This window comes from Mchenga conophoros, linkage group LG4 (genome assembly GCF_057382185.1).
Source record: "Mchenga conophoros isolate Kocher_MC1m ecotype Shallow Benthic linkage group LG4, M_conophoros_male_GT1.1, whole genome shotgun sequence".
NCBI lineage: Eukaryota > Metazoa > Chordata > Actinopteri > Cichliformes > Cichlidae > Mchenga > Mchenga conophoros.
In genome coordinates this window covers 17,785,867-17,805,751 of record NC_140529.1, presented here as the reverse complement: position 1 = coordinate 17,805,751, position 19,885 = coordinate 17,785,867, and the positions used below count along the sequence as shown (strand labels likewise).

Sequence of the window (19,885 nt, the reverse complement as noted above, 5' to 3'; positions counted from 1 at the left end):
TTGAATTCCAGCAGAGGGCGATGCCACACAGTTTCTCTTTTTAACCACTGCTTTAAAAAAGGCACTTTAAAGTAGATTTCTGTCTTTGTACAGACAGTCTGTTTTATGTTGTGTGTAAGAAATGTACGCGTCTGTCAGTTTGGCGATTTTTTTTGAGCAAATTCAATATAAAAACAGGACGTGATTTCATGCATATACCTTTTAGGAGTGATGGAGAGTGGGGGTTGTTTAACAATGTGCAATGTTTTTATTTCTTTTTTTACTGATTATGAACTACTTACATCATGTCTATGTGTGTGCTTAAATTTGTGTTTCTTTGTTTCCTGAAGTTACAAATGAGTAAATGTGTAAAACTGTGATGCTTACAAAAGTCTTTGCAGCTGTGGATGCCCAGCTTTTTCAAGTGGTGACTGTGATTCGGTGTCGAGGTAAAACTCTCTGCTTCTTCATTTTCTCTTCTTTTTCTTTTCAGGACACATTGAGAGAGTGTCACTCGTCTGACGAACACTGTTTACCATATCTGCCCTGGGTTTCTCCAATTTACTTTGTCACCTTTGTGCTCATGGCCCAGTTTGTTCTGGTCAATGTGGTGGTGGCTGTTCTGATGAAACATCTAGAGGAAAGCAACAAGGTGCAGTAACTTGAGTACTATCTCTTTGGTTTTTGGCTTTTTAAATGCACAGATATTAAGTAGATATATATTTGCAGGATGCTAAAGAGGATGCGGAGATTGATGCAGAGATCGCCTTGGAAATGGATAGGGAGAGGGATCGCAGACTAAGCACAAATTCCAACAACAGCTCAGTCGGAGGGACCTATGTGGGGCCATGCTCAAATTCACCTGAAGAGGTAGGAAGACAAAACTGTGCTTATTAGCAATTGCAGCAGTGAATTTAAGAAAGCCCAAGCTATGATGTGTAGACAACTGGGTCTCCAAAGTTGCAGCTCTTGTGGGGTGTTCTCAAAAGTGGTCCAAGGAAGGAACAGTGAACAGATCACACGGGTAGGCCTTCACTCCCCACGTGCAATCTGATCCAACAGACGAGCTACTGTTGCATCAAATAAAACTACTGCTGACCTTTCTGCCGCCTCCCAAGGTGTGTCACTTACCTGGGGAACACCTGGCACCAGATGTACTATGGGAAGAAGGCAAACTAGCGGAGGCAGTGTGATGTTTTGGGAAACCTCAGGTCCTTCCATTCATGTGGGTGTTACTTTGATATGTACCTAAGCACTATTGCAGACCATGTACAGCGTTTCACAGAAACAGTACTTCCTGATGGCTGTGGCCTCTTTTGGCAGGATAATTGGGCCTGTCAAAAAGCAACAATGGTTCAGGAATGGTTTGAAGTGCACAAAAATAAGTTTGAGGTGTGGACTTGGCTTTCAAATTCCCCAGATCCCACTCCAATCAAGCATCTGTGGAATGCGATGGACAAACAAGTCTGATTGCTGGAGGCCCCACCTCACAACTTAGAGGACTTCAATGATCTGCTGCTAACATCTTGATTACAAACACCTCAGCACACTTTCAGGAGTCTAGTGGAGTCTATGCCTCGATGGGTCAGGGCTGTTTTGGCAGCAACAGGGGAAACTACACAATAATAGAGAGGTGGTACTAATGTTATGCCTGATCGGTGGAAATGCAATATTACGAATAAAACAAGGTATAAACATATACTTTGTTATTACATCTTACTGCTGGGTTACAGTCTTTTAACAAATACGGAAACATTTAAATACATGTTTTGGGTTGTGTATAGAGCTGGCATGTAATTCAGCCCATGTTTCTCAGAGCCTGATGAAAAGATGACAAACGATGCTCTCCTTTAACCTTTACCTTTAAGATAACTTTAAGAGACAGTTCTTTGAATTTGTGCGTGTGTGTGTGTGTTATTTTCAGTGGTTGTCCGTACACTATCTTGCACCAGAAAGATGCCACAGACATGGCATTCATATTTTTACCTGTCTCAACCTGCAACACAGACGTCAGTCATCAGAATCACGCAGCGCTCTATTCTTTCTTTGTAAAAACTGCAGCTGTTGGTTTTAGCACTGAGTGGTCTCTGTCTCCCCCTGCAGGAGGAAGAGGTGCAGTACAACAACCAGAACCTGCTGTCATCCAAGATCTCTGTATCCAGGATGCATTCTCTGCCAAATGACAGTTATATGTTTAGACCGGTGCGACCCGCCAGCGCCCCCTACCCTTTAGACGAGGTAGACCTGAGTCCCCAACACCAGCATTCAGGTAAACTAGATGTTAAATACTAAAATATTGATTGTGAGAGTAGCATCGCTTTATTATTGTGAAGTTTTGGCATTTTATTTAATCTGTGTGGTAAACAGACAGAGACACAGTTACTAAATTTGTTAACTAAACTTCACAAGGTCCAATTCAAACTAGTTAAAATAAAAGACTGAGTAATGTTTATCTCACATAGAGTCAACCTTATACCTATCCTACATAATGTTATCTTTTTTTCCTGTAGTTTCACCTTCTGTGTGTTTAAAAAAGAAGTCAGAACATAAAGAAACAATGCTCAGAACACATCTCTAAGCACTAACAAGAACTGTTTCATTTGCAGTCAGAATCTAATGGCATGTTGTGTCCAGGCTGTGGACAGGCCCAGCTCTGTCCTAAGGTACTTACTGTAGTGGATGAGTCGATACACGTGAATACCTGCAACTTTCACACAGGCTCATCTGCTCAGCTGTGAAATGGCCGAATACTAAACTATAGTGGTCGTTGTCTTCACAGTCAAGTTGCAAAGTCAGAAAAGTGCATATGTTTAAAAATGTGCAGTCATCACTTCTCTTTTGTCTTTTGGTTATTGTCTAGTTAAAAACAAAAAAATGCTGGGATGCTGTGTCAGTGATTTGATTTGATTTTCATAAACCTCATATGCAATCAAAAGCACACAGATGATGAAAACAGAGACATTTAGTTGTCTTTTTGGGTTCTCTCTGTGTACTCCGGCTTCCTGATTTCGTCTTCTTCTGTTTTTTTGTTGTTGCATATTTTCACACTCAAATGTTTCAGACAGACAGAGATAGACAAAGATAACCTGAGGAAAACAAAATGCCGTTTTTAAATGAATATTTTGTGTATTAAATGAAAGAACTCTATCTAAACCTACCCGGCCCTGTGAGCCAAAGTAACTGCCCCTCTGTTAAATCATGAATTGACAGATTAACTGCATTTTTTTTGGAAAGCTGGATTCAATTTTAGTAGCCACACTTAGGCCCGAATACTGTCAGACCTGCTGAATCAAAAAATCACTTGAATAGATCCTGTTGGACAAACTCAAGGAGGTGAAAATATCTCAAAAAGCAACACATCATTTCAAGATCTAAAGAACCAGCTGAGAAACAGTCATTGGCATCTGTCAGTCTGGAAAGAGCTACAAAGACATTTCTAAGGCTAGCTTAGATCCATAATCCACAAATGGTGGAAACTTGGAAGAACTGTCACTTCCAAGGGTGGCAAAACCAGTTATTACGTTTCAGGTGTAATTACTTTTTCACACAGAGCCAAATCGATCCCTTAATAAATAAAAAATAAATCATTTAAAAACTGCCTTTTGTTATTACTCTAGTTATCTTTGTGTAATATGAAAATCTGTTTGATCTAATAAGTGTTACAAATATGCAAGAAGTCAAGAATGGAGTAAGTACTTATTCACCTTTTGCACAGCATCCCAGCTTTTGTCAAAGATGTGGTGTTTTAAGAATAATATTTTGTGACTTTACAGCTTGAACTGAAAATATCTACTTGAAATGAACTCGTTTACGCTCTGACTAACATTTTATTGTTTTATTTCTATTATATCTGCACACCCCGGTTCGGTGAGCCTTAATGCTCTCTGCTGCAGGTTCCAGAAATTCTCCTAGTTCACTGAACCTGTGTGTGCAGATCACCTGAGAGCCTGGCTACACAGTTTCACCACACAGATTGAACATCTGATGGATGTGCTCTCTTGTGCACTTGACACCTGACACATTAGAGCGCTATATTCTGTCAGGACCCTAATTTCCCTTGGCATGGCGCAGTAGAGACAAGTGAAACTGTTACTGTAACCAGGATCTAATGTGGAATTTTACATGCAGCAAGCTGGCCTTCTGCGACTGTTTCCCTGAAAAGTCAGCTCGGTGCTGCTGCTCAGCATACAGTGTAACAACCTACTGTATGCGCTAATGATTTTTTTCTTCATCCAGGAAACACTTTATTTTGATAGCACATTTTAAAAAGCAAATTTTCAGCCCAGAAAACTTCTCCAGGCTTCATATCTGAAGCTGTTATTTATGACCACATCTTCCACTTAAACTTTTATTTGAATGGCTGTTTGTAAGATCCAAATGTTCTATCATAATAAAGTGTTAGCGATGTCATACTTTGGCCATGACTCTTGAAATATAATGCTTTAAAAAGAACAGAAAATAACATGTGTTTCTTTATGCCCAGCTGTGCACGTGTTTTCTCCAGAAGTGCATGTGTTTCTGTCATTTTTGTGTGTGTGCCGTGTTCTATCACGTTTGACTTGATGACATATATGCTTTGCACATGTCTCCCTGCAGTCTCAGTGATGTCGGTCCACTCCCAGCCCTGTGAGAGCCACTCTCTGCTCCAGGTTCCGGACATTTCCCCCGTTCACCCTCGGTCACCTCCATCCCTGTCTCTTCCTCGCATCGCCCCGCCAACACCCAGCCCCTCACCACGGGCCCTGCATAGGCAGGTGAGAGACCCCGTTTCACGCTTATACACACACACACACATACACACATTTCAGCAGCTTCTTATACCCATGCGTTCTGCTTTTCTGTTGCAGGTGGCATTTAAAGTTGATTCTGTGGAGTCTCAGGGTTTTGAGCAACAGGAGAGGACCAGCTCAGTCCATCTGCCCCCCCTGTCCCCTTCACAGCTACCTCCTCATCCATCCTCCTTGTCATCACCCCTGCCTGCTTCTCCCTCCTCCCCCTCCGCCTTCCCTCGCTATCGTCCTTCTCCTCTTCCTCCTCTGCTGTCTTCCCCTTCTTCTCTTCCTCCGCCACCGTCCTCCCCTTCGCTGCTTCTCCCTCCACCTCCCTCGCCCCGCGCCCCCTTGAGGCCTGCCAGCCTCCGGAGACCAAGGCCGCCCTCCGCCATCTCCCTCTGTGACCCGGCCGACGAGGAGGTGTATCACATCACCAGCTCTGCTGGCCACAGGTGGTGGGACGGGGAGGGAGGTGGGACGGAGAGCAGGGTTAAAGTGGGCCGCAGCCACTCCCTCTCCCCGTACACCTTGCCGTCTGCCCTCGACTCCTACTCCTCCACCTTTTCTCCTCCTCCTCCTCCGCTGCCACCATCCTCGTCGAGGAGCGCACTGAGCCTGCTTGGAGCCGGACTGAAGGACCGGGACTTCAGGAAAGGCTTCAGCATCGACAACCAGGGCTTCCTGGACAAGCCGCCATCACTGAATGCCGGATACGCCGACGACCAGCGGCGTCACTCCATCGAGGTTTGCCTCCCAAGGGCTGGAACAACCAGCTCTAACGAACACTTCACAGAGGAGGCCTACTGGCTGGAGAAAGGCGGTCCTGTGAGGGTGCAGTCTGTCAGGAGCAACCACAGAAAGAAGAAGATGAGTCCTCCATGTATATCCATTCACCCACCCTCAGAGAGGGAGCACGCTGAAACCGCCTCGCCCCCCAAATTATCTGATTGCAGCACGATGCTGAGACGCAGGACACCCTCCTACGACTTGACGCCACACATGCAGTCAAATACAAACGCCCAAGACGCGTCATCAGATGCAAACACGCAATCTCCAATGCACAGATCGCTAACGCCTGTCCATGTTCCTCTGCGAGCAAACTCGCCCACTTGGGCACTGGCTCACTCGCGACCGTCTACCCCAACACGCACTCAGACACACACCCCTCCCCACGCCTACACGCCTACACACCCACACATCCCCATCAGCCCGAACGTCTTTATCCAGCCTCACACCCCTCTTGTCCCAATGCCTTTCTCACAGACACGCCCTGTCTCCCCTGCTGCGGGGCACATCCCCCTCCCTCAGTTCACCTTCGACCAACCGCAGTCCAGATACATGAGCGGCCTATCAGCTGGCATATCAGACACCGACACGGCCACCTGCTCTTCCCCTTTCGACGGCAGACTGGGAAGCGGCGCAGGATTCAGTGCAAAGAATCGGAGGACCGCCCAATAAACACCAGTTGTTTGATTCTGGAGGTGAATCTGGTTTTAAATCTCTGAGGCTGGAGCAGCGGCGCCTCGGCTAACCTCAGCAGAGATGGGAATAAGAGGTGTTTCTTTTCAGTTGTTTTTTTGTCAAGATGAATAATGAACAGACATTGATTACTCTTTCCAGAGAGAAGCTGGTACAGACTTGAATAAGAGACAATGGATCCATTTGTTTTAAACCCAGCTGGAAGGACAGCAGATCCACAGCTGGAGGCTGTATCAGGCAAACAGTGCTCACTGTACGCGGTGTGTCGGGGACTAATGCAGATAACACACCAGGACTAAAGCCACCTAACTCCGTAGCCAAAGTTTTTTTTCACACACTGTCCTCACCTGCGCGAGCCAATCAGGAAGCAGCGTCTGGCTGACAACCTCTGACCTTTTAACGGGAAGAGGTTTGTGAAATGCGAGCGTAAGGGGGGGAATTGTGGGATATGCAACTTCAGGTTTTCTACAGAAGTTCTGCTTGCCCCTCCTCTGCTCCTCGGATCACATTGATCAGAGCAGAACTCTGTATGTGTGCGTGTGTGCGTGTGCGAGCGTCTGAGTTCTCTTACGTGCGATTACTGTCAAATCTGTTGTTGTGGAAGTCGGCCATGTAGTTCTTACGCCTGTAAACGACAGAGAGGAGGAGCAGGGCAGAGCTGTAGTGCGTGTGTTTCTCTGTGTATCTGTGCAGTGTAAATAAAGGAAAATACTGTATTTGGTGAGGTAAAAATAGCTCTATCCATATGCACATATTTTTATAGAGATCTAAAAATGTTTTTTGCACACAAAATTTGAATTTCAACTTTGCTCGTTTCGTTTGTTCTCCTCCGTTGTCCTCTTGTGAATGTATGTCTCTTTTCAAAGAGCGAGGGAAGCCGTGAAGGAGAGCGCCCCTCTCCTCTCAGCCTGCCAGCTGAGGTCCGAGGAGAGCGGGTTTTATTTTTCTATTTTGAAAAAGAGATCGAAGAGAACAAGGGGGGGGAGGGTGTGTGTTTGTGTGTGTGTGATGTGTTTCTGTAGTTTTGTCTCAGATTTCTATGTAACTGGTGTCTAAATAGGTATCAGTCTTAAGAGTATGGGCTCAGTGATGCGAAGCATTTATAGAAAGAGCAATGTGAGTATATATTTGACTAAGATGTGCTAATTAGTTCACGCGCCCTAGCTCCACATTCAAATTTGGCCGTTATTATGGGCCACATCCCTGCGGGGAGTTTAAAATCCAGAAATTTCAGGGCAGGGAAAAAAATAGATTTTTTATTTGCTTTGATTCATTGAAATGAAATGAATCATGGCTTCACTGAGCCTCTCCTCTAGTGCTGTTTTCAAGCTGGATCAGCTTCGACACCTGTGTTTCTGTACATCTAAAGACAACCAAACTAACTAACTTACTAAATATGTGTAGCCAGAGTGCAATAATAATATATACTTGTGGAAAATATAGTTATCATCCACATTACATAAAAACAGCCACACTCTTGTATTCATACTGTAGAACTGCTAATACATGCTATAAACCCATTTTTTTATATGACGATTGAGAATAGCTCTCTCACTCTGTCTGGTGTTCGTGCTTCTATAAGTACTCGTACCCTGAGTGTGGCTGTGCTGGTGTGGGTGTGGCTGGAAGCGACGTTAGGTACTGTAGATTTCTCCAAAAGCTCAGGCCCACCCACTGATGGGGTTACTGTAAACAGAAGAGGGATCCGCACCTCTGCCGAGGACTCGACAAGCCATTTATCATTCTGCTTTTTGTTTCTGTCCTCACTGACCGGCACCTCGCAACTTCAGACACATCGGTTTACTGACGCACCGGTTTGCCACATGTCACGTGGGCCATGCGTCCAGGAGCTTCATCGAGGAGCTGAACGTTTTCTTCCTTCTGTCCTGGCAGAGCACAATACGTAATTGATTCTGTTATGTGCACGGTGTGGTTTGGCACACATATACACACACTCACACTTGAAGCATCCCTGTAAGCTTCATTGGTACAGATACCCTTTTCCAAGGCAGCTGGCTTGGAGGGTGTCTTTATTTTATTTTTATTTCTTGAGGGGGGAGGGTCAGCGCACAACATGCACAAATCCTCAGTAATCTGAGTGAAAACCAAAGTGCTCCCATATCGTATCTGTAAACACGTAAGGCTCCGTTCTTCGTGTTTGTGCAGATGAAAAGGAAAGAAAATCAACCAAACAAGTATTTATGATAGATTTGTGAAACAGCTGATCAGACAATTGCTGCAAATTTGCCCCCAGTCTGTCTCAAAGGGTACTAAATAATTAAAAAAGAGGTGATTTTTTTTTCTTTTTTACATTCATCAGATGCATAAATTACTTTGAAAGTCTGCAAAAACTTTTGTAAACACAGAGCCAGGAATGAAATCAATTAATAAATCTCCTTCTACATTCTCTTTGGCTTTCGCCTTTACCGAGCAGCACGTGTGTAGACAGACAGGTTTGGTGTTAAACACCTTTAGACACCGTTAAACACAGGGTCTCCTTAAAGCTACAGTTGGCAACTGTGTAATCAGGTGGAAGGGACACACACACACACACACACCAACAATCCCCGAGTAAATGTTCCCATCTTGCAAAGGCAGAATGTAAAGCTCCTATAGGTCTTTTGGTGCCAGTCCTCGTTGAGCTCTGACACACAGGAGCACAAAGCTCACTAAATGACGTCGCAGACGGCCACAGTTAGTTATTCACCTGCTTCAAATCCTTTTTAAAAAAAAAATCATTTTTGAGTGCTTGAACACGCTGCTTCGTCTCGTTTCCTGTCCTCTTCCTGCACAACACCGTCAGCAACGGGAGGTTTTAGGTTCTCCGTAGAAAACCCTCTTCTCTAAACGGTATCGCCGTATTAATCGACACGGTTCGGTAGAGTGACTGTATAATTGTTCTTACGATTTTGCAGATCTTTGGATCTGAGTATTTAAATCCTGTTTTTGAGGAAACAGTTTTGACTATTGCATGTTTTGGTTTAAAAAGAAGACGCAGAAGAAGAAGAAGAAAATAACTTTTGGGAAAGAATCATCTGGATGTTTTCGAGATTTTGATATTTGCATTTTCAGATGTTTCCATTTGTAGATCGACTACCTAATTGCACTGGGCTCTTAATAATTGGTATCTGATAAAATACTGATTAGACGACCCTATTCTTTATTGTCCAATGCAGTACTGGGTGGTTATTTACAGTGTGAGAACAGAGCTCCTCTTTATACAGTTTTATATAGAGAAATGGAAACCTGGTTGGTTCTGTTTTCTTAAGAACCAACATTATTTAATGTTGACATGAACTTTTTTTTTCCACTTCTCCTCCAGGTAATCTAAACATAGTAGAACACTGGTGATGGTGAAAATATTTATCTGATGTATATTTTATGTAGGAGTAGCCTCAGCCCTGATGCTCTGTAAAGGACTGATCAGCGTAGTGGTTCATTTTCTTGACTAATATCGAGCTGGTCCGGTGAAGGCGATCGCGCTCCTCACACGGCTGAACCTAGAGAGCAGCAGAAGGTTCAAACTGTGATAGAACTTGACTTTGATGAATCAGAAGCCTTGTTTTCTCTTTCCTTCCTTCCCTTACAACCCTTCACCGACTGACCCAAGCACCCCCACCCCAAACCCCCCCTCAAGCCTTACAAGAAGGGGAGGAGGTGCATGTGTACTGTCTGTCAGAGGAGAGTCAATGTGTCTGCAATAATAAGCCCCGCCCCCTTGCCATTACTCCTCAAACGGGGAAAACGGGAGGGGACGGGATGGTGTTTAAAGGCTCGACACGCAGTTGGACTCTGTTGTATCGTTGATAATTAATGTGCGATGACCAACCATTGTCCTGAAGGATGTTTTCCTGTCAATTAAAAAACTGCATTTTTAAAAAGTTCCTGACAGTTTTGTTTGTTTGGGTTTTTTTCTTCTGTTCATTGTGCTTATTTGCCCTTTAATAAATAATTCCTACTGTGTGTGGGCATGAGAGCCGGACCAATAAATAATCCAGACACAAGTTTTAGCTCATGTTACATTTATCAGTGTGTGTATGTGTGTGTGTGTGTGTGTGGTTAGAGTGGGGATTTGAAAAGATTAAAGCTTTAACCTAAAATAATGCAAATAAGAACATGCCAGCTACTTTTTTTAAGGTGGCATTTCTCTTAGGCTTCTTTCCCAATCACAGCTGGGATGCACTCTGAAGTTGATAAGGATTAAGAAGTCTTTCATAAAAGAGGCTATCAGCCTCTACAATACAATACATCTATTACGCTGAGAGGCATCTACCAGATATTATTATAATATGGGATAAAGAAAGTATTTCTCATCTAATCTCTGGATGGATGGACAATATACAGTATTGTGAAATCTTGAGCTTCCCCTCATATCAGAAGGAGCCAGACTTGCAAGGCAGACAGATATTTTATCTTTCTTTTTTTTTTACAAGTGGTCTTGACTACTATAATTCTCTGCCTTTCTGGAGATCTTGCAAAGTTTTTCTTTGGACATTGGCTGCTTTTCCACTCATTTTAAGTCCAGTCCTTGTACCTTAAAATGAGTGGAAAAGCAAAAAATTTTCTAGCAAAATATTTTAAAAAATATGGATGGCTCAAGACTTTTGCACACTACTGTAAAGGGTAACTGTTGTGTTAGATATAGAATGAAAGAATCTTGAAGGGAAATATTAAGTATTAAGGTCACATTTGTGAAGACTGTGACTTAGTGATGTTCAGCAAGACAAAATCCACCAGTGGCAAAACACAACACCTGTTGTTCCTTGGATCTGCTGAGCCACTCGCTCCACACAGCAAAACCTTCTTTTCTGTGATTTCTGACAACTTACATTCTTTTTTTGTGTAAGGAGCAGCTTCAGAACATAATTATAAAGGTGAAAAACCAAAGCGGTGCACTTATTTGGTCAAAAGTTTTAACCCAGTGACTACTGGTGTAAAAACAAGCTATTCCATCTTATTATTGCTTTAACAAATCCTATACAAATGTGCAAATTTACAAATTATGCTGCCAGGCTAACACCAATGAAACAGTGTTTCAAGACAATGCATGCTTTTTTCCTGTTGTTGCTCTTTTTAAGTTTCTTTTAATACTCAATAATTCTTTTATGGACACACTCCTTTACTCTATTATTTTTCCCTCTGCAGGAAGAAACTTGACCTCTACTTGAGCACTGGCAGCCAGCAGAGGCAAATCTTTTAATAAACACATATTGATCCTGTTGTTACACACCACAGTGTGGTTGCTGTGTAGAAAGTACAATCTATTACTGTTTCACAGACTGTGATTAAAACCTTACTTAACTTGAGTGACATATTCTAAGTTCTCCATGATGCTCTGTAACAAAGTATCACAACCACTAGATGGCACTGTTTGATTGTAAAATGAGGAATCGGAGGCTCTTCATACAAGGATGAACCAAAACATTAAAACTGCCTCCCTAATAATTTGTTGGCAGTGCAGCTCTCACCCTTCGGAGCACGGCCACAAGACTTGTGGGGGTGTCTCGGGACCCTGGCATCGGATTATTTGAATCCTGTGAGTTACAAGATGGGGCCTTCAGGGATCGGTCTTCTTCTGACTTAACAAGTCCATAAGTACCAGTGAATCCTAGTTTATGATGCATGGCACTAGCAGAGGGTTTGCAGCTGTCCTTATTAGGCGACAAACAGAAGAACAAATGATAGTGTGCAGACAATCTATCAGGACTACAATGAGACATGGTCGGAATAGTAAAGTGTGCTTCTCCGTCTGTGGAGTTGGACATCTGCACCCGAAACACTGCAATCTGATCAAAAGGGAAACAGCAATCCATTCTTCCAAGACATGCTGATCTTTGTGCATAATCCTGCAGACTAATGAGCCCAATCTCACCTCCAAGCTTTGCAAGATCTCATTTAAATATGACCAAGGAGTGCTGACCTTAATGCACTTTCTCCCACATTCATCTGACATCAAGCTTTCTGGAAGTTTTTGCAAGCGCTTGAAGAGAGCCGACGGAAATGGCAAGGAGCCGATAAAATACTTGCAGATTAAATGTTCAACTTAAATTGTTGAACTGATGTTGATTATTTTGGACACTATTTGCCCCCCTTTGCTTTTGATAAAAATATTAAAGGAGTGTTTCTTGGTTAAGAGAGCATTACCGAGACCAAAAACTGCAGGAAAATGTATCCAATCTGTCAACATTGTGATGTCTTTGAGTTCAAATGCTCTGATTCTGAAGAGATTTGGCAGCCTGATATAGTTAACCATTCCTCTCACATAGTTTTGCTGCAACATTTTCCCTTTGTAAACCTTCGAGACACCACTAGATGGTGCTGCTGAACATAAGCTGTCAGTGGGAAAATGTGAGGATAACCTCTAAAGCTGCAAGAGTGTGTGCACATATTACAGTGTGTGTATGTGTCTTTACGTGTGTGTTTGTGTGTAATGTGTTTTTGTAAGAAGTAAAGGTCAGGATGACAGATTCACAGAAAAAAAGAAAATCAAAAGCCTCCCGCCCCGCCTTCCAAGCCGCAAACAGCAGCGCCTGCTAACAGCTTGTCCTTTAGAGTGCCAGTTATATTTATTTTGATTATCTATGTAAACCTTTATGTAGCTCTGAAAGACTCAATTTTAATTTATTGCCTGTTTCTAATAAAATCAGCTCTGGGCTTTTTTTTTTGTTCGTTTCAGCCAGCTCTGCCTTTTGATGTGTTAACAGACAGATTCTGGGTTTGGATGCAGCTCTGCATCTCCACGATTGAAATTAGCCAGTTTAAGCTGCATTCAAAGACTCCCTTTGCCTGCGACCATTTAAAGACGCATCTCTCCTTCTGGCTTATGGTCTCTTTGAAGCATGTTTTAAAAGGCAGCCTTGCAGATACTCTCGCATCTGTCTCCATATGTCCCTGCACTTACCTGCTCTTCAAACAAGTCAGTCACCTGGCACTAGTCTGCTGTCAGCCAGGCAGTTTTCTATCTTCACAGCGCCATGAAACATCCGCTATCTGCTTTTAATTGGATATCTACATTTGGTTGTTCAGCAAAAGAGGCTTGGTTGTACCACTCTTCAAAAAGTCCCCTCCTTCAGCATCTGCTTATTTTCGGTGTGAAGCAGATTTGTCAGGTGGTGAGATGACAACTTCTGTCTGTTGAAACACGAGTAATATATGCACAAAAGAAATGTGGCATCCAGTTGCAGTAAGAAACTTGCTGATATTGCTGGTGGGTTGAATGAGGGTAATATATATGTACACACACACACACACACACACAGATATCGCTGTGATTACAGTGAGGTACATGTGCAAAGTACAATGAGGTCTCTACATGCTAGCTTTAGCTGCTGACACTTAGCTTCATGACAAATAAACACAGCTACCAATAAATACACTATATGCCAGGGTCAATTTTTTTGACTGTTTTGTACCTGCTTACATGCAGATATACACGTTTTTACACAGTCTCTAGACTTTTGCTAGGTGGACTGGTCTGTTTACCCCTACTAGACCTGCTCGTTTTAGGGGACCCTTTTACACCCTTCTGTGGTGTAACGAAGCAATAACAACTCCTTCAGTAATACAATATATTGCCAAAAGTGTTCACTCACCCATCCAAATCATTGAATTCAGGTGTTCCAATCACTTCTGTGGCCCCAGATGTACAGTGGGGCAAAAAAGTATTTAGTCAGCCACCGATTGTGCAAGTTCCCCCACTTAAAATGATGACAGAGGTCAGTAATTTGCACCAGAGGTACACTTCAACTGTGAGAGACAGAATGTGAAAAAAAAATCCATGAATTCACATGGTAGGATTTGTAAAGAATTTATTTGTAAATCAGGGTGGAAAATCAACACGTTCTCACTCCCAACTCGTCAAACGTGTGACGCATGGTCAGGCTCCCTCTGCTGCACTTATGGACGCACAGGGTACCCCTCTCGCGTCGGGAATTGACGTGAAGGGTCCGCGGAAGTGCCTTTTGTCGGTATATTTAGACATTTTCCAAATCACATTGTAGTGACGTATACAGAACACAATAAATTATATAATGTAAACAACTACCTGAAAAACAGGTAGAACAATACTTTTGTATCGTTTATTGCATTTACGGAGGGAGTGATGTATGCTGGGTAATGGCACAGCTAGCTACTGGGTGACTTTATTCACCTGCTTCGGCTGTTATCAGTCCATACAATGGGCGTTATTAGCACAAACCAGTCCCATAGATATGGGCCATCTCCTGCTAGATTGTTCAGAAGGTTGTTCTCATCCATCCAGATGGAGGATCACTAACAGGAGCGTGGAAGACTCCAGAATCCACTCTGGCTGGAATCCGGTGGATATGCAGTGTTTACAGGTAAGACCATTTAAACGGACAGCATTTATAGAATGACTATTAAAAGTCAGCGAGTGTCAGTAATGTTAATGTGGTTATGTTAGTAATACACCGAGTGCTAATATAACAGCTGTAAGATGCATTTGTAGATGTTATTAGTGTTTTACCGTCTTTATGGTGCTAGCTTAAAGTTACGGTGTAAACGTTAGCCTATATTGGAGTAAAGCTGTTCCTGTTTAAACGATGTTAGCACAGAAATATTAGCTTCTGTCATGACTGATGAAGTTACTAGTTAATAAAGTTTTCAGTAAAGTGATTAATCGCAGCCACAGACTGACAGCAAATATCTCGATTAGCTTCAGTGCATCTATAATAAATATGTGCAAGTTTCAGTGCTTCGTTTAAACTGTATGATACTTATACTGACCCAGGGTCAGTGTAAAATACAATCCTAGCTGTGTGAACAAAGCCTGGCTCCTTTAATCCTGCATGACAAACCTCAGGATGCAGGTTATTATTACTCTTTCCTGCTGGCACACCTGTCACACCTGAGAGTCAGCTAGAAACTTACAGTGACGTGGACATCATGCAAAGACTGCCAGACTCTGTAATACTGCAAATGATCAGTGACTCAGGTTAACACTAAACTTTAAACGGCACCTCTGTGTCTCTGTGTGCTGAACATTTAGGATTGAGTCAGGCTGCATCAGCTGAAGCTGTTATTTGTATATATCAGTATTTTTTATTCAGGTGTGGGGAAAATACGTAAGACTGCAGTGAAGCGATGCACCAGATTAATCCCTGGCCAAAGGTATCGTACTTAAATCAGACTACTGATCCAGCCACATCAGCCTTTTGTGAGGTCTGTTTAAAGTAGACTAAAAGTGAACTGCAGGTTCCTGAGAGGTGGACTGTGAGCACAGAAACACATGTTCATACATACAGCTGCAGCAAACTTACATTAATTTTAAATAGATTTGTTACTCTGATGTCTGTCTCTGTGTTAGTCCTCTGACAGACTGGTGACCTGTCCAGGTGTGCTCTACCTATGACTACTGGGACAGGCTCTAGCCTCTGTAATAGAAATGTTCTGTTATTCTCATTTAAAGTATTTAAGTGCTTATGCATGTGCTTAGTTGTGACACTGTTACTGTTCAGTGAAAGTTTCTAAAACTAGATGAACTTACTTCAGCGTCAGCAGTTTGAGAAAACAACTCCCTTTACAGGTGCTGATAAGGCCAAGGGCACAAAACAGCTTAACCATTGATCCGTTAGGTTTCATAGCGAGACACGTGAAGTGTGGTAGGATCAGTTTAACTTCCTTCCTCTTCCTTGGAATGCATAAAGGAGCAGGAGCACGACCTCTGTGGCAGCGCTGACATGGCTGAACTGTGATGTTTGATGTGTGTTGGCGCAGTAATAAATAGCTTGATCACAGCTCTTTCTGTGTTGCAGACTTTATTTAAAAAATTCCACGACACAGCCCCCCTCCCACTGTGAACATGAATTGAATATTCAGAAGACATTTGTTTAAATAGTTCTACAAATCTGAGCTGTTGGTGTGTCCTTGGATTGTGTGGTAATAATATTAGAGCCTGCAATCTTTCTTACTGAATCTCTACTATGAGTCATGTTACCTGAGATTAATTCTATGTTTACCTGTCAGCCTGGACGAATGTGCTGTGTGAAGGAAATTAAATTAAATCAGGTCTGAACTGCGTACATTTAAGGAACCTGTTCATATTTAATTGAAATATGAACCAGTGATTTTTTTGATTGCTGATTCCAAGAGAGTCTTTGTGGAAATCCTGTTTGGCTTTTTGTTATTTTAATTCTCTTCTCTGTTTTCCAGAACAGTTCTCCACAGTCACTGTCCACATGGGTCAGTGGGACCAAGAAGCACTCTGCTAATGTGTGGACTCTGACCAGCAACATCCAGCAAGACCCAGACAGCGTTTTCTATCTCCCAGCTGGAGTTTTTGTTTGTCTGTGACTGGAGAGTCAGATTTTTGTTGAGCTTCACACTTGCAGAGGTAAGTCAGTTTGCAGAGATCCCTCCCACCCTGGCTTTTATGTGCTAGATTTCTTATCTGAAACAGTAATATTTCAGTGACTGCTGCTTATACCACAGGTTAATACACTCTACTGATCCCTGATGGGAGAATCATCAATTTTGGCAACAAAGAAGCCTGGTGGATGTTTGTTTACAGTCTGATGATGGGACATCATGCTCTGCATCTTCAAAGTTTGCCTCCTCATTATTATTCATACCCAGTAATGTGAAGTATGCTCATATCTACTATAACTGAACCAACCTGGTGCTCTTCATTTATGGAGGCTGTTGAGTCTGAATGTTGGATGTTGTGTATCTCGTGTTCTCTGGGCTTTGTTGTCCTCAGTCTTTTCGCAGGATCAGAAAACAAAACCAGGAGGCGCGTAAATGTTTCTTCTCCATGATGTTTCTTCAAATGTTTCTTCTGGATGATGATAAGACTGACACGGGATGCCACCTTTGGTCTTGTGATGAAGCAAAGCTCAGGAAGAAGTGGGATTAAATGGTACCCACATGTGTGCTGCTGAGAAGGATGTACAGGGGCACCTGCAGCCAAATCCAAGCCTCAGGTTAGTTGTAGTTGCAGAATGCTACAGGACTGAGACATCTAAGGCATCAAATGTTTGATTAAACGGATGAAAAAGAGAAGTTTCTTCCCTATAATTATCACTTCTTAAAATCTGTAGCAACTTCAAGTCTGTCAGCGTGCTGAGCATGCTCAGAATGTGACAATATATTTTTGTTCAATATTGAATTTCTTTCAGTTGCAATTGTTAAATGAAAAAAATAAAAATATATATTCTTATAATTTAGCAAACTAATTTATCAAAAAAATATATACATATATCTGTATTAGTTTTAATAAATTAATTTGACAGCTGTATTGAAAATACCATATTGTATTCATACAGAATCAGTTTGGTATCATTGTTTGTCTGCTCACTGATTGTTGAAACTAAGAGCTGCTTTGATCTGTTAAGATCTAAAGTATCCAAAGTTGAGCTCTGATGTTTCTTCACCCCTGTGTGTGTGATATGTGATTTCCTACATGCTGTCAGAGCAGAGCAGCAGTTTGTGCTCACAGATGGTGACGGTGTGGAGAGACGGTGGTGTTTCCTCAGAAGAACCAGCAGAGTCACAAAGGACACCAGTCCATCTCACCACCTTGACTTGCTGACTGATGTTCGTCTGCATTGCACAGAGGAAATCAGCTGACCGAGGTTTGTCCAGTGACGTGTTATGAAATGTATATTTGTTTTATGCTTACAGATGTGTTTTTCTTGACAGAGGCTCTGCAGAGGTTTGACAAAGCAGAGAAAACATGTGCTTTACATTTTACTGTGATTTATTGAGATATTTGTTGCCTGATGTTCAGCAGGAATGCAGAAATAGAATCAAAGGGAGATGTTTTTGATGTTTTTGTAATGATGTAAGTAAATCTTCAATATTATTTATTTGCTTGGTTATATTAGGAGTGTTTCTGAGTGAGGGGGGAGGAGTCATCATCCAGGTAAAGTGACGTAGATCCGTGGACACACTTGTCTCCCCTTTAAAGGAGACGATCCAAGTCATCCTTAAATGTTAGTGCTTTTAAATACACAAACATTTTTAAAGGACAAAAATGAACATCCAACTTTGACTGTAACACAAAATAAATCTTTGCATGTGTGTTTTCAAACTCTCAGATGGGCAGCATATCAGTCTTGGACTGTCTAACCTGCAGCACTGAATGACCACCACACATGAGCATGTTCCTGCAACATTCAGCATCTGATCCTTCATCTGTGTGCTTCTGCTTTTGGTAAGTAGAGTTACCCAACTCCAGTAACTCTAAACACATGCCATCCATTTCTGACGGCCTGGTTACTTCCTGTCAGTTACTTTAGAAACCATGTGGTCACCTGACCTAACACTGTTTCTTCTTCTTCCCCTTAATGTTCAAGTGTCACATGTCAAACAGCTGGAGCGGAAACTACACCAGTGTACTGGGATGTTTCAGCAACACGTGCCAGATGCTGTTCCTTCATGGTGACATCACCAGAGACAGCCCCACCCACCTCAGGACCTCACCATTGATCATGATGATTATAATGATGACAGCGAGCGGAACTAAGACTGTAAAAATCCACGACCAGAATGTTTCTTTCTAATTATGAATGAATACTGAGAGCCTCTTTCTCTGTTTTGTCTGTTTTGGGGTTGTTTTTTTTACCTCATTTGTTACTAACAAAGTTCACAAACTCACACAGTTTACATTCTGTATGTTTCCATCTTTACCAGCCACACTCTAACTGTATTTAAGAAAATAATCCTTAGAAATCGTTGTTTTTCTCTTTTGTAATTGATGATAATTCAGTGAATATACTGCGCTGCTTCCTTTTATTGCGTCACACATTGCTTTAAGTTTTTCAGTTCCAGTTATTTTTTACTGCTGTTTGAATTCTCTGAATGTTTGACCCTGTAGACTGTTTGATGGACTGCTTGTCTTCCTGTTTGTTACCGCCGCCTGTTTTTTAATAAAGATTTGGATTTCTGACTTCAACACAGCCTCTGCGTGTCCTCCCTTTGTGTCCTCTTCCTCTGTGAATGTGTTGCATGTGTCACAGATTCCTTTTATTAACAGCTTTCCCACAGTGAGTTGCATCAGCATTCATTCACAGCACATTTCAGAAGGATTCAGATTAATACAGTGATCTTACAGTCAGAATGATCCTGACAGAGTGCCACTGTGAATGATCTTTCATCAGGTAAATTTTAAAGTTCAGTATTTCAAAGCAGGAGTTATGAAGAATCATACTGGCATTAGGACTAATAATATGTACTTACAAAGTCAAAGTTTTTTAATTATGCTAGAATACTGGAAGACAATCAACTTTGTGTTTTCCGCATATTAATTATTCTGAAATAGAGATGGTGACCCTAACTGTACAGAAGCACTAAATAACTGACAATCTAACAGACATCATTGGTCCGAGCTGTCATGCACAGTGAGTCTGATCCTTTGCTGTGAGAGTCTGACAAGCATGTTTCTGGTCAGTTTGGAACAAATAATATCACAATGTTGATCTTTTTTTCAATATTCCTTCTCTTTTACGACATAAACTGTGATCAAAGCTACTTATGTTCACAGCATGTAATAATACTGACAGTCCAGGGCATTGTGGTCTGTTGAGCTAGGGTTAGGGTTAGGGTTAGCAATTCAGACATATGTAATCAATATTAAACGTCTCTGACGTGGGCCACTGTCCGCAGTGTTGGGAAATCCATACCAGGCTGGAACGAGT

General features: G+C 42.2%; 1 protein-coding gene and 1 long non-coding RNA gene across 6 annotated transcripts in view; both read left to right on the top strand.

Moving 5' to 3' along the window:
• The window catches only part of cacna1ha (calcium channel, voltage-dependent, T type, alpha 1H subunit a), a 129,387-nt gene extending 119,268 nt beyond the window's left edge, over positions 1-10,119 (top strand). For both annotated transcript variants that reach the window (XM_085270753.1, XM_085270752.1), the window contains exons 34-38: positions 473-631; positions 709-849; positions 2,083-2,248; positions 4,576-4,733; positions 4,827-10,119. In XM_085270753.1, coding sequence (XP_085126879.1) covers positions 473-631; positions 709-849; positions 2,083-2,248; positions 4,576-4,733; positions 4,827-6,209 — 2,007 coding nt within the window. In that variant the 3' untranslated portion in view covers positions 6,210-10,119. The remainder of the gene's footprint in view (positions 1-472; positions 632-708; positions 850-2,082; positions 2,249-4,575; positions 4,734-4,826) is intronic.
• A 4,266-nt stretch (positions 10,120-14,385) lies between these two features.
• LOC146575848 (uncharacterized) lies at positions 14,386-19,137 on the top strand. Of its 4 annotated transcripts, none has more exons than XR_014892334.1 (7): positions 14,386-14,569; positions 16,401-16,581; positions 16,680-17,170; positions 17,670-17,821; positions 18,074-18,181; positions 18,287-18,402; positions 18,545-19,137. It is a non-coding gene; the product is annotated as an uncharacterized LOC146575848 (long non-coding RNA). The 4 variants fall into 4 exon arrangements; XR_014892333.1 differs by having other exon boundaries at positions 17,665-17,821; XR_014892335.1 differs by having other exon boundaries at positions 17,660-17,821; positions 18,074-18,111.
• Positions 19,138-19,885: the final 748 nt, after the last annotated feature.